Genomic DNA, 16,057 nt, shown 5'->3' on the forward strand with positions numbered 1-16,057 from the left:
ACCAAATTGCTCCTGCGTATAGACAAACGCTGTGTGGTGTTTCTCTACCTATTTGCACAGGCAAACGTGTCAATAATAATGATAGGCTAAGATCTGAGAATGGATGACAAAATTAATCATCCCGTTTCACTGTTTTGATGGTTTCCATGGAAACACATTTATGGATATTACCTCACCAAAATGAAATAATTCAGGTGAGTGCAAGTCTTCTGCTGTCTGCGGGTCATTTAGGTGATTATCACTGAAGATTTATCACTGCATCTCCCACAGCTGCATCCGGCTTCTGCTGTGGGGAGTTTATTCACAGACAGAATAGAAGTGTAAAATTGAAATTTTTATAATTCATGATGGTATAAAACAATGCCAGTATAAGCTTAATAATATATGAAACCAAACGAAGATTCTGTTGAAATTGTTCACATGAAAGTTATAAGATCCACTTTCAACATATTTAATCATATGAGGTATCAGTCTTTAAAAAAAATAATTATATTATTTACCGTATTCGACGTAATAAGTGCCCAGGGCACTCTCAAAATTAGAAATGGCGTCTCTTATCAAAACATTATTTTGGTGGAAAAAAACAGAGTTGAAATATAAATTTCGTGGTTTCTGCTGACAGCCTGAAATGTTTATGTACGGCAGATATATTTTTTTCCAGAATTTAATTGCCCATAATTAATGGTGCATATAACACAGTTGTGTGTATTATACGCGAATGAATAAGTCTTGTCTACATTGATCAATCGGAAGGGGTGCTAATTAGGATTGTTCACGTGCCAATATATTAGCAAATATCGCGGTGGGCGCTTAATAGAGCGAGGCGATTATTACGTCAAATACGGTAATCAAATTGATACCTGTAATATCAAAAGCTTATTTAGTTCAATATGAACAATTTGCAGTGAGAAAAACACTTGAATTTTTATGAATATTTCATATATATTTCTGCATAATTTCATGGAAATTTCCCATGTATTGAGAAAGATATTTTTTTTTTTCAAGAATTTAATAATGACAGTATAGCACACTGTCCTTAACTAACATGTCCATATCACTTTCTTCTGTAATCAGATAAATATTTCACGGATACTGTAACATCTTATTTTAAACAATTCAGATCTTGTATAGCCTTGTTTCAAATGCTTTAAATCCATTATAGTGTCTCCCATGATTGTCTGACTGTCACAAAGAAAATATGACATTTATAGTCAGAGTCTGCAAGAATTGAATTTGTTTTTTGTTTAATGCCCCACTCATCAATATTCCAGCTGCATGACTGTCTGTAAATTTGTCCGGACCAGACAATCCAGTGATTGACATCATGAGCATCGATCTACACAATTGGGATACCATGCCTTGCATCAGCCAAGTCAGCGAGCCTGACCACCTGTTCCCATTTGTTGCCTCTTATGACAAGCATGGGTTGCTGATGACTTATTCCAACCCGGATCACGAGAGTTAAGTATTACTTCTGACGAAAGGCATTACACATTTTAACATGCGACTTCAACAAGACGCTTGCAAGTCATAGTCCTTCAATTTTACTGATATATTCATTTGATACATCAATACATATTATCATTACCATTATAGGGTATACTTACCCACTTTTCTCCATTGACATCTGAGTCATTCCATTCAGGCCAGATGACGAACTTGGGCCGTTTGGAGTCTGCCCCTCCTGCACTGGCTGCAATAGAGGCAGCTCTGAAATAGAGAAACAAATAAACTTTAAAAAACAATTTCTGATCACTTTTCAGTTGGCATTTTCCATATAACCTTGCAGCAATACCACCACCCCTCACCCCACCATTCCATACATTTCGAGATCATTTCTCATGATTTTAATAGATTCTTTTGCTTTTATTTACACCGTAATTGAGTGTACACATGCAAAGACAAGATTTAAAAAAAATCCTTTTGATGAATTTATTCTGAAAATTCAATCATTTACCAAAATAATTTTACAAAAACCTTTCACAAAATGATTTGGGGATACATACAAAAGACAGATTAAAAATGTTCAAATTCAGAAGATAAACATGATTGCTTCGTGACCAGCTCTTTGACAGTGCAAATCATATTTTAGTTTCTGTCTACTCAAACAAGTGCATGAAAATTGGCCAATTATACGCTAACAAAACATCAGAAAAACAGAAACCTGAAGACCAAAGCCTTGAGAGGAACTACAAATAAAGACAAGATGTTAAGATGTTGGAAAAGAAAGACCCCCATTAATTATGTTGGTAGCTCTGATGACAATGTTAGTTGTCTGAGGTTAATAGCCAGTTGGTTTGCTGATAGTTTAAGCAGGGAGAGAGACAATCCTTCCCAGCTCTTCCACAAACAGTGCGTGTACACGCACCACTCCTGTGTCTAATGCTAGTGTTTGTTGTTGAGGTATTGAACAATCACACTGCCTGTCAAAAATTAGACACAAGTATTTTGAAATTTGAAATTTGACTTAATAACAGATTTATGACATCATAAATAGTTGTTAATTTGTAATGACTGATAATTGTATGTCTATGTGGAATGAACATTCATTCAATAAAAATTATTACAATAATTATCATGATTTAACCACAGTTTTTAAAAAATATATTTCATGAACAATTATTCTTAATATTTTATTTTTCTAATAATTTCTGTGGTGCTTGATTTTTCTAGCATTTCTATCTTGACAAAAGTTGTTTCTTTTAATCAGTTTCATTAGCAATGTTAATAAAATGATGAAAAGAAATTAATTTTCACAAGGTAACCAAATATTACAAATGAATCTCAAGCATACATTATTAAACATTGTGCAAAATTACACAGATTCAGAACTCAATCAATTATGAATATCAAGCCATATGTTGAAATTGCTCAATGTTGGAAACTTAATCTGGAATACCAATTGATATTGTCATTAGAATTAAGTATTAAGATATCAATAGACATTCACACAACTTGTCGTAGAACTGGTCTAATATTCCAAATTCCAGAACAATAATGGAACACCAAGCCAAGATCAGAGAATTCGAAAACATTTTCACAAAAACACTGTAGATGAATTACACAGTGACATACATCCTGACATGAATAATTTTAGTTGGAGACAAATCATGACACACAAGGAAACTGAAAATGTTTCCCTATTTCCTCCTCTAATTCTAACAGGTTATCAACCTGTTTGAATAACACATCGTTTTATGAAACAGCACACTGCCACTCATCAAACTTCAAAATAAATCACCATGTGAAAAATTGAGAGAAAAAGCAAAAACTGTACCTCATACCCATCTATCGCCAGATTGCAACAAAGAATTGTCGATTGTCCTTATCCGTTGTCTACAGTCCGAAATAGAGACATGTCATGTAACAATAGACATGTGCTGTGCTCCACCGGCCTATCCCAGCACGACAATGACCGGTGGTTGCACATGACCGAGCCGCTGGCCTCCCCCCTCAGCCCATTACTAGCAAGACTCACACTCTGACTGCCAAAAAGAAGGCCGCTTTTATAGGTGTCTTCGTACAGGTAAGTTTATCAATAATTAATGAGCTCGAGGCTCCTGTCCCCACCGCTCTTCTGTTCATGAGGTTAAAAATCAATACCAGCCTCACAGTCTGTTTCCTGATCTCGTGAGCGGCTCCGGGGTATTGATTCGACTCCGCAACTAAATGAAGCTGAGATTATTTCAATACACTGGCGTACCTTCATGCAAACCCTTTGTAAATTTGGAGATGAGGGTTTAAAGGGGGATTTAAACTGCTATTGAAACTAGGGGATCCCATGTTTAAAAAGTTAACATAATCCATTCGGAGAGCGCTTGACTGCTGCATTCCCCTAGGCAGAGAGTGATGATGAGAATAACGACCATCAGGTTGCATCTTTTAGGAAATTTGAGAACAAAGGGGGTGGACACTGCCTCAATAATGAGGACAATCTGTGTTAATTAAAACACACCTGTTCGCTTGAACTTCACTTGGACGGGAGGATGTGGATTTAAGACTGGACTTGACAGCCAAGTTTCCACTTCTGTTGTTATCTAGCTATCATCAGAAATTGTTCTACGAGGTTCGTTTGACACTAGCTTTAATCGCTCTTAATAAAAAACATAATTTATGCAAAAAGGTTGTTTTATTAGCTGTGTTGCACTATAAAAGCACTTAATGCATATAGATTTTTAAAACCTTTTTTATCAATGTATTTTCTTCAACAGCTAGGTATTAGCGTTCATAGAAGTATGGAAATTTTGCCTCATAATATTCCGATGAGCAACATATTAGATACATATTTACAGTAAAGGGCCTGACTATCATAAACAGTGATGCTGTTGTTCAAAATGGCCATATTCAACCTTACAATTGTGCTGTAAAAAGAAAAATGGGTAGTTTACCTGCATTATAAATTTTCCTGTAGTCCTTGCCAAACTGCCTATAGTTGTAGATAAATCATAAGGACTAGTAGAAATTTGCCATTTGTAAGGGTTTGGCTATATTTTATCATTATAAGGATTAGTGGACTAAAAATGTTAGTTTCTACCGCTGATATTAATAAGCTTATACAACTGTATAACACATATACCACTACTACATGTTCTAACTTTGATGAGGAGAGATAATAATATAGACTTTGCCTGTTTATCAATCGCCTTCCACTGAACCAAATGGAAATAAATAAATATGAAAATACCAATAAACATCATTAACAAATGGAAAATGATGAACATGTGAACATGCTAAATGAACAGCATGATTCAAAAATACATTTTGGTATTCAGAATGATAAACTGTATCACCAATTTCAGTATAAGGAAGGGGAAACAGCTGTCAAAATTACAACTGCCTTTTATGTAACAGAGCGAAAGATATACTTTTGGTTATTTGGGAATTTTACCCAGAGGGGTGATTTTGATTGGGTTTCCAAAGTTTTAGAGGGTATTCAAATTTTTTGACCCACCTGTTTCGTGACATTTGAGTATTTAACTTGAAACGTGTTTCATAATCATTTAAAACTATGTGAATAGTAGTATACCCGTCTGCGTCTTGTTGCAGCTCCCTCTCCGGGAAGCCGTTTTTGGTTTTCAAAACCAAGCATTGTAAGAAAGGTACTATTATTTTAATCACCAATCAGCGACTAATTAAGACTCAACATAAACACTGACTAGGGCACAATGTGATTTTCAATGAGTCATCTATCAGTATGTTTGTCACAGAAGCTTTTCTAAATGTAACTGTCGGTAAGTGAATTTGGCAATTGCCTGATACACAATCTTTTTATCTAATAGTTGTAATATATGCATTAATTTTATTTGAATAGATTTATAGTTTCATTGGTATTTGATACACTAGGATTTGATTTGTCTTCTTATTTCAGTTAATTTAATGCATATTTTACGCAAATACGCAGATAATATCGAGCTATGATCTAACCTTAGTGAAACAAAAAATACCAAGTTTGATGATGGATCAAGATTATTCTTCAATTTGGCACACATTAATTCCAAGGGCACCCCTAATCATATTAAATAGTGCCCTATGCAGTTTCAAAATATATCTGGCCAAGTGGGCTAGCCAGCCCTAAAAGTTACTAGCCAGTTTCAAATTTCAGTAGGTTAACTTTACTTAAAAATGTGAAGCTTAATTTTCGTCATCACAATGTTTGACATGGGTAGTAAAAGTTTGTCAAGTGACACAGCTTGTGACTGCATATTAAAGGGGCACTGATCTAAAGCAATTCCCCGGGACTGGTTGTTGCCTTTGTTATTGTTTTTCCCTGTGAGTACCTGGATGATATAGCAGAAATCTAGACTAGTTCGCGACCTGTGCTGTGCCATTCGTAAGCGCATTAGTCACTTTTATTGATTGTGTAAGGGCGTATAGTCACATTGATCAACAAACTGAAATACTGTTTGATTTTGAAAATAATAACGAATTGGTGGTATCTTTGCATCGGTGATGGTGAACTTGCAACACAAAGAAAATATTTCACCTGAGCAATGTGTATATTTTATAGTCAAAATATGTAACATTTTCACTTAGGCAATTTATTAAATGCCTAAATATTCAGTTATTTTACACATTGTCTTAAACATCTGTTCATTTCTGTTATTATGATAATGAATTCTAAACATTTTTATGCTTTACTTTCATCACCCTGTGACTGAAAATGACAGGATTAAAAGAAAACAAAATTCAAAGTACATTTCTATAGTTTTGGCTTCTAATCCTAGCATAATTAGTCTATTGTGATGTTTTAAGCGCTTTTGAACCTCTTAATACTTGTTAGTCAATCTGTTAAATAAATAGACAGATGTTTCAGTTAATTTGTAAATTACTGAAATATTTAGACATTTTATAAATTGCCTGAGTGAATCACATATGTACACCTACACCCATATAAACAATAAGGCATGTGAAAACAACGTGCCTCGCATTGACAAACTTCCCAACGAAAACGTAGCGGAAAAAGAGTGATTCTATTCAATGCAACAGCAAATGAATGAAAACAAAATGCAAATATCATAATTACAACCTACCAATGCTATATGTATAAATTTAGGCAGCTACCTTGTTCGAGGAATGTATTCATGAATATCCACATAAAAGAACATCCCATACGTTTGCAGCTGTACAAATGAATCTATTCGATGTCACGTCTCTGTAACAATCAAATATTTTGAAATATATATAGCTTTTCAGGATAATATAACCCATGTTCATTTCTCAACTGATCTTATAGTTTGTTTGAGGTGTTTCACAGAGGTGTCAAGTCTCAAAGGTCATCTGGGAAAGCCCACGTGACAACTGTTTTCATAATGTCCACGGTTCTTTAAAGAAGCATAGAGTTTGATAACAATGAACAATCAATCAATGTTTTATTGGCTAATCCTTTGAACAAAGTTTGTTGTTTTTACATCAGCACTTCACGCCCAGATATTGGGGTATTCTGTCTGCTTTAGTAAACACATGTAAATGCTTACTTGTGACAAATCAACTGTGCAAAACAACAGTGATTATTCAATCAACAGATTTTCTGCTGATCCTTTGATGGCAAGGAAATAAATTGTCAGTTGATTTACGAAAAAGTAAATCAACTTATAACTTCTCTTGCTGGGCTGCCACGTTCATATTTCATGACATACATTTCACCAAACTTCAAACGGGATTCAGATTAAATAATTACCCAAGACACAAGAAATGCCAAATGGGAACCTTTGTCTGGTAAACTGAGTGGTGACATTCAAGTGAATGACAACAAATAGGCGTAGGATTACACCAGGAAACACGCATGACAACAAGGGAGTAGCAACCTATTATCCACGCAATCCGAAATCCGAAAATGTTTTCACTGCAGGGATACATTTTATTATCATTAAACTATAACCATCAGAGGTATTGCCAAATAAGAACATCCGATGAGCTTCCACCGTTCTTTTTGTCTGTTTGTTTAGGCTAAAGAAATTAATTAACATGTGTCGAAATCTTCATACATCACGGGTAACCAATCAGTATTCAAAAATGTGTAAAACAGATATTGCCTCCAAGTTTATTTACGCTGTCCTTACAGACGGTAGCCCAGTCTCTTGTCACGTTCAGTTACGTTAGCGAGAAAATCGACTCACGGCAGCTAGTGAGCCCTAGCGAGCAGTGTCAGCCAAGTAGAAGCCAGAGATGAGTGCACCTTTAAGACTACAAATTACAACCAATCAAAACATGTTTCTTATACATAGTGTTACAGTGACAACTGTCACTCAAATAAGATGAAAGAGGATAACATTAATTTGTTACAGGTATTAATGTTTTTTTAAATTTTATGGTCACTTGGATTTACAGAAATGGGGGCACTATTTTTATCATTTTGAAGAACTAAGAGGTGTGCATAAAATATCCATGTTAAAATTTCAGTTGCCAGTCATGCTTGGGACATTTCAGAACATTTAGCCCGATCGTAATTTTGCTTTTCAGCAGGCGGCTATTTTGCACACTGGCCCTGTGGCACACTTGGAACAAATACAGCGGTAGAGTGAGTGAGTGAGTGAGTCAGGTTTTACGCCGCTTTTAACAGTATTCCAGTTACTATCTTGGGGTGTCAGCTTAATGTGGGAGGAAAGCCCGAAGTGATGCAGGTCTCAGATGTTGATCACTTCAGTGAAACCCACGAGCACAGGTATGGTGCTGACAAACCTAGAAACATAATCGGGGCGAACCAGGATTCGAACCCCCAATCATAGGTTTCGCATGAGTACAAGGGACGCAACTCTGCACAGCGAATCGCGGCGCCTAAGACGACTGGGCCACCCTGCCACCTACAGCGGTAGAAACTAACATGTTTAGTCCACCAGACCTTACAATGATAACATATATGGAACTCTTAAAATGGAAAATTTCTACTGGTCCTTAGGGTACCTTAACTATTGGGCAGTTTGGCAAGGACTACAGGACTAGTGCCAGTTTCTAATGCTGAAATAGATATATCTGTCCCTGATTACCTATAATCTGGGCACTTATCAAAGATTTTCTTTCGTCACTATTAAACTGCACATTCTTTCCTGTGTTAACTGACCCTTTCTTTTATTTTGCCTAAAAGCCCCACTATGACACAGATGTCCCTCTATGATGGAGTGGCTAAAACGTCAGCCATATAAGCATGATAAAGCATGCACGAGAAAGTAAATTAAAAAGTCAATTGACTGGATGCCACAAGGTCTAAAGGTTTTATGTATTTACTGTCAATTAAAAACCAGACAAAAGCTATGCATGGGTATAATATACAGGCTTCCTGTTAACATCAATATGACCCCTTCACCTTTAAGTAGGTTGAGGATGCACTGACATTTTGTGAACAATCTCAATATTTTCGTTTGCATCGTGAACAAATTTGAAGCTTTCTTTTAAGCTGGTTTATAATTTATAATTATACATGTACCCTGTAGAGAAAATTACTTCTTGAAATGTTGGATTGTCATCTTTTGTAAATTAGTCTAAATTAGTTGAAATTCCTTGTATGTTAGTGCTGATGGCATTATTAAAAGTAAATGACACAGCCGCCTGAAGTGCAGTCTCAGAAATCCTTATTCTTTTAACAATACCATGTGTCAAGGTTTGTTGTATGTGAGTGAGTTTGGTTTTACGCCGCTATTAGCAATATTCCAGCAATATCAAGGCGGGGGACACCAGAAATGGGCTTGACATATTGTACCCATGTCGGGATTCGAACCCGGGTCTTCAACGAGACGAGCGAACGCTTTAACCACAAGGCTACCCGACCGCTTCTTGTTGTATGTGAAGATAACAGTAAAAGTGACAAGGTGAAGTGAAATAGGGTTTAATGTCGCGTTCAAGTTTATTTTATTATTAGTGGACCGATACACCATGCTGCAGTTTAACATGAATAGCCCGCTGAGACACAGTATACTGACTCAGTGTTGACTAGTCCTTCTTTTTGCCCCTTCATGCCAAGCGCCACTCAGGGTAAGAACAACTTTCATCTTTTAATTTTTTTGGTATGATGCAGCCAGGAGTTGGAACCACCGACATCTCGCACTCTGGGTGGACACTCTACCACTGGACCACGGAGGCAGTAATACGTATGGCAAAGAAATGGAAAATGGTATGCATGTGAACATGCCTAATTCAGAGTATGATTCATATGATGACATGCATCAAGCAAGTCACCGGGTCTGACCTCATAGTCGCCTTTTACGACAAGCATGGGTTGCTGAAGATCCAGGTTTCAATTGATCTTTAGCAATCCATGCTTATCGTGAGAGGCGACAAAAGGGATCGGCTGTATGGTTTTACGCTGCTTTTAGCAATTTTCCACCAATATCACGGACCGGGGACACCAGAAACGGGCTTCACACATTTTACCCATATCGGGAATCGAACCTGGGTCTTCGGCGTGACGAGCAAACGCTTTAACCAGTAGGCTACCCGACCGCCCCTCGAACTGCTGTGACATAACTGGAATGTTGCTAATTGTGATGAATAACAATATACATATATGTAAGTATGTGTGTGTGTGTGTATATGTATGTAAATTATTGCCGTGTGAAGTGTATTTCCGCTTCACATGATAAATAATAAACAGGTAAAAGTGAAACTACAAAGTGTAACTATAGCAACTTACTGTACTCAATTTTCAGTAAAACATTTAAAATCAAAGAAATAATAGTATAAATAATTAAGTTGTATGTATATGAACATAAGGTAAATTTGTTTTAAAAACAGGTGTTTTCAACACACTTAGTTAGCATGATATTGGACGAGGTTGCAGCTCTAGCGAGGACTTCACATGCATATTTGCTTCTCACAGGCCTCAAGTGCACTTTTTTTATTTTTCCAAATTATATCCACTCCATTACAACCTACTATTTCCATAGATACAATTTTAGTTGTATTTCATTCTATGTACTGTCTGGTAAGCTCTTGGTGTGTGGTCATGTGACTACTATTTACCGTGTGTTAAGGCACATATTCTTTGGAATCCCTTCAAGAGTTACTCTCATGAACTTTTTTATTTCTCATGGTTGTTGTGATAAGTCTTGACTATTTCGTGATTGCATATAGCCATCATGTAAGGCATATAACGTCATTGTTGCATATAAAAGGATATGTATTCCTCAAAATGAAAACTTATCTGTAATTATATTTACCATAATATTATGTGAATTTTCCATGACTGAACATAATGCACTATATATAACCTACTCCTGTGACATATGAAGGTTGGGCATATTAATGTAGAGATGTCATGAATGACTCGATTAACATTTAAAATGAATAATTTGGACAGTCCTCCCACAATAGCTAATGCGTTGCAACTGACCATTACATCTGTTATTTAGTAACCAATCTATCATTAGAACCTCACTAGATATGTTCCACAATCACATGAATATTACCATAAAACACCTTTATGGCGAAGATCATTAGCCTATTTCAGTCTCAAAATCTGGGTATTCTATTTGAAGCATTCTACCCAACAAATTCACTACTTCGTGCCAGTGAAGGGTAACATAAATTTCCATAAATCCATTTATCGGGGACAAAAAAATCATATGATAACTGAAACGGACCATGTATTACAAATGATCCATAAATCGAATAAGGAGCTTCAAGTTTAACTTTGTATGAAATCACTGGTTTGTGAAATTGTTTTTGAATGACTCGACTTTGACAGCGACCGATCGAACCATAAACAGTTTCAAAATGGTCTTTCCTTTGTGACAACATCGCCCATACATTTCCTAACCTGTGCATCACAAATGACACGTGCTCATTCAAACAAAATCAATGCCCTCGTAAGAATGACGCTATGTTTTCAGTACGCGAAACGAGTAGAGGCAGTGGAGGCAGCCATCTTGTATCCAAGAAACAATCACAACGACCCTTGAAAAGTGACTTACTCTCTCGGAGTGGCTGAACTGACACGATTCGAAGAGGCTCCCTTCTTCGCTGCTTTAGTTGCCATTCTAACGCTAAAGTTTGACAAATTACGCGGACTTTATGTCATCAGTCTAACTGTAAAATTCCAAGCTTATCTGTTGCCATGCTCGGTCGCAGGCATGCGCACTTGACAATAACATAAGCAAAAGTGTGAAAACCTGAACGGGCTGATTAGACCGGTGTCAATTTAAAAACGAAATGGGCTTTATCGCCACAGTGACAACGTGTGTCAAAGTCTGATTCAACTCTGGCGCACGCGACAAAATAATATTAAAATTGATTAATTGTAACACATTTGTTTAAAATAATCGAGTACTATAACACCCAAAGAACATTAAATCGTTCCCTGTCAAGTAATTGGTGGATGGTCGATACTACTACTGCTACTACTACTACTACTACTACTACTACTACTACTACTACTACTACTACTACTACTACTACTACTACTACTACTACTAATGATAATAATTTTCTGCGATGCCCCCAAACCTAAATTGCTTTCGTTAAGGCTAAATAACGATGCAGTTGAAAGTGAGAAGAGTATAACTGATATGACAGCACCTAGGCGTGACATATTGTCAACTGATAAAAGATTATATTTACATTTACTGCAAACTAATAATATTACAATAATATTGCAACCACGAGATGTATACATCCACACATGGCATCATTGATTTAATACAATATCCTAAAACTGGGAAAACGAAAATTCCGGACAGCGGAATATTATTCCGAAAAAAAATAAAAAATTCAAGAGTACACATAAAACGGAACTTGCACCTGAACCACATTTCTTATTTTCAAATATAGCTACGCAACTCTAACGCTCATATCGTTGAGGGCAGAAGGTACATGTCCATACATACTAGTCTTTCTTTCAAGTCCCGAGCGAAAATGAAACATGCAACAGAATAGAGGTGGCGTCAGACACGAATCAGCGGATTGATTTTTCTACATGCATAGCAACTAGTTTTAAAGCATATCTCAGTCGGGCAGCCTTCATAATAGCTGTCAGAAACACGGCACACGTATCAGGTTACCGAGTCAATATTATCTAGTTTATCAATGACATGAACCTTCAGAATCGAAAACGTTAGCTTGCCACGTTGATCACAGTAATGTCAAATGTCACAGGGCGGGGATTATTATACCTGTGAAAGAACGACCTGAGAAAGATGAATGTATTTGTATCTGGTCCCGAGGAGTATGTGGACACACCGAAATCAATAAGGACAGGCAGATTTACATAATAATTCCTATTGGAATCATTGTCACCAGTCACAGAATTGGTTTCATGTGAAGAATATCTATCCCATGTATCTGTACTTGCAGACATGCCATCACGATGCACAAGATAACCCACATCATAATCGCGCCATCCCAGATATAGTTTGCGAGCTGCATATAATGAATATGCAAGTACACGTAGAATGTCGGCGTGACTTTGTTATTTTTGATCAAAGGCTTGTGCACAGACAGCCTTAAACGATGTTATTAAATCGCCACACGAAATCAAAATATACTGGGCACACAAGGCTTTAACATCAATGAATATGGCGTTTTGGTAAGGGCACGTGGTGTCATGTTCCAGAGATACCTCGGCCTTTACCTATACGTTCCATGGGATTAAAAATAAAGTTGAAATCCATGTCATACCCGTCAAACATAATGAATACTGTTTTACGCCACTTAAAGTAATAGTCCAACCTTGTTATGGCTGGGAACACCATAAATGTTTTTTTCATATCATCACATAGTTCATCAAGTCTGATATCCGGGTAAAAAAGCAAAACAATAAAAATATCAATGGTTGTCACAAGCAAAGCAAGTGAATTTGCATTAAACCACCTCGTGCTCATGTACTTCCATAAGTAATACAAAAAATCACCTGTCTTTCTCCGAAGTTGGAGAGTCAAATTCCTCTCTGTGGCTACTCCAAGAAGAGCCCCTGCGAGAGTCCGGGCGGTCATGGCTTGACCGGTGGGTATGCCCCCCTCCACGGAGGCGCCCGACACTGTAGAACACCTCGGGATCACAATCCAGGGAGGGGAAACAGCGAACTGTCCTATACACAGAATCTCCTTCTTTGATATCCGAGAGGGACCCAATGGACCCCCTTGGACCGAAGGAAGTTCTTCTGCTCTTCGACTCAACTGGTCGTCTGCTACTCGTGACTGGGTGCATAATTCCCGTCCTACCCGATGCCATGTTGCGGAAAGGTTTCTGACCGCGTGATGTCTTGAAGGGAGAAAGTTCGTCCTGTATTGGACCTTTAAGATGACATTTTAGACTGAGGTTATGTGTCGTCTGCTTGGCGGTGGCTCAGAGGCTCACTGTATTGTGGACCGCTTATCCAAGTGTCCGTGACAGGTTGGCAATGGGGGACTGACAAAAGAACGCCAGGCTGACTTCCAGTGCGACTTGAAACCAGGTGAGACGTTTATCTGTCTGTATGTCAGGCCCAAATCGACAATCTATATCCAGTTCGAACTGACTGATTTTTGAAAATCATATCCGCATTTGATACCCTTCAAATGGTAAAGATAGAACGCACTGCGTTCGCCAGGAAGAGATCGTACCCTTGTTATCAGCAGGGACGTCGTGTCAAGACAAAAAAAGCAAACCCTTTCTTACAGTAAGTATTTTATAACATCTCCTCCAAGACAGCTCACGTTTGTCTGGTAATAAAACATCAACACAAATCAAGGTCCGCTTAAATAAATAGAGGTCCACTTATCGGAATTTGCCACAGGACAAGACCCACTCAGTTAGGATACCCACTTAGCGCCTGTTCCAGTGTTAAATAAAGAAACAAAATTTGAATAACATGTATTGTCCAACAATGGATTTCCTTCAGTGTTAATCTGCTGGGAGTCACGGCGTAATTAGTCCTATCAATTTTCTACACCGTGTGAATGCCACTTTAAGGGACATTGTCGTTTACGCAACGTCTCAGTAAGCCGATTAAATGACTTAAAACCAAAATGCCAATATTATTTTTGCCCACGAAGCTGGCAAATGGCGTTATTGGTCCTGATGATGCTTACTGCTAAAGCGACAGCTGGTTCTCAATGATGCATTGCTGTATTAAATGTTGTCCACATTTGCAGACGCCAAAGAGTTGCTTGTTTAAAGGATGATCCAACGATACATTTCTACCGTGGCATCATACTCCAAGGCAATATTGGTGGATGGAAAATAGGGTATTTGAAGGAAGGAATTTTCAAACCACCTGATTTAACTGAGTGAGTGAGTTATATCGCGACGTGACAGCTTGATGTGGGAGGAAAGCCCGAAGTGATGCAGGTTTCAGGCGTCTACCACCTTGGTGAAACCCACGAACATGGGTATGGTGCTGACAAACCTAGAAACATAAACGGGGCGACCGGGATTCGAAGATCATAGGTTTCTGGCGTGCCCAAGGGACGCAACTCCGCACAGCAAATTGCGATGCTTCGTCCCCTCACCTGATTTCTAAGGTCTGTAAAATGTCGTGAACACACAATGCCATTTAGAAAGTGTTAAAATGAAACAAATGCTATAATTGTGACAACACTCTCTTAGTAAAGTACAGATTCGGGTACTTTTTGGGGTTGAATCCCATCCGAGATTCGAACCCACACTGTGTAATGTAATTATAATAGAAGGTAACATTATTAGAATAAATGTTGAAAACCAAATCTTTCAAAAGAAAGCAGTGTCATAGGTATAGTGTTTCATGGATATTTTACTATAACGGCTGTCCATACTTTGCCTATGACAACTAACGTGCACTGTTCACGAATACCATTTATCAGAGTGAGTGCGTGAGTGAGTTGGGTTTAACGCCGCTTTTAACAGTATTCCAGTTATATCGTGGCGTGTCAGCTTAATGTGGGAGGAAAGCCCGAAGTGATGCAGGTCTCAGACGTTCACCACTTCGGTGAAACCCACGAGCACAGGTATGGTGCTGACAAACCAAGAAACATAATCGGGGCGAACCTGGATTGGAACCCACAATCATAGGTTTCTGGCGTGCCCAAGGGACGTAACTCTGCAAAGCGAATCACGGCGCCTTAGACGACTGGGCCACCCGTGCCCCCTCCATTTATCATAATTATTATCATATGTGAATGTATGAAGTCGCGTTAAGGACTTCCAACTTTTTGACATCGTCAAGTAACAACTACGGAGAAACAGTGGGCAATGTTATACAAAATACATCTAAACAATTGTTACATTCATAGTGGTATTATTGTAAGTTATATATCGATTAATAACTCATGTTTCTTTCTCACGTACATTTTTCCTTGTAACGGTTTCGTTTAAATACCAACACAATGAAGCAACCCGCCCTGGAGCGCTGCGTGGCACTTCGCACGGTGAAACTAAACATTTATCAAAAGAATTGATTTAATTTATCATTATCTTTGGCAATCTTTCTGGTCGAGCGAGGTCAGAGGTGTTCAAATGGGTTCTAAAATCCGGAACCCTTGAAAGTATCCCAGCGCTTGAGATGAAATATGGCTGGGGTTTTAGTCAGTAGTCAGCTTGCTAAACAAATGGCTTCAGAGAGCTGACACCCTAGAATTGTTTCCACGAGACACCACATGATTTCTTATGGTGACAT

At 37.8% G+C, this 16,057-nt stretch overlaps 1 protein-coding gene across 1 annotated transcript in view; it reads right to left on the reverse strand.

The window, feature by feature from the left end:
- Window positions 1-16,057, reverse strand: part of LOC139475986 (androglobin-like) — a 105,527-nt gene that overhangs the window by 63,248 nt on the left and 26,222 nt on the right. Inside the window, exon 2 of the mRNA XM_071259212.1 lies at window positions 1,608-1,710. Within this exon, the coding sequence (XP_071115313.1) occupies window positions 1,608-1,710 (103 nt within the window). The remainder of the gene's footprint in view (window positions 1-1,607; window positions 1,711-16,057) is intronic.

The sequence above is a fragment of the Haliotis cracherodii genome, unplaced genomic scaffold (genome assembly GCF_022045235.1).
Source record: "Haliotis cracherodii isolate W230 unplaced genomic scaffold, xgHalCrac1.p SCAF_3, whole genome shotgun sequence".
Taxonomy (NCBI): Eukaryota; Metazoa; Mollusca; class Gastropoda; order Lepetellida; family Haliotidae; genus Haliotis; species Haliotis cracherodii.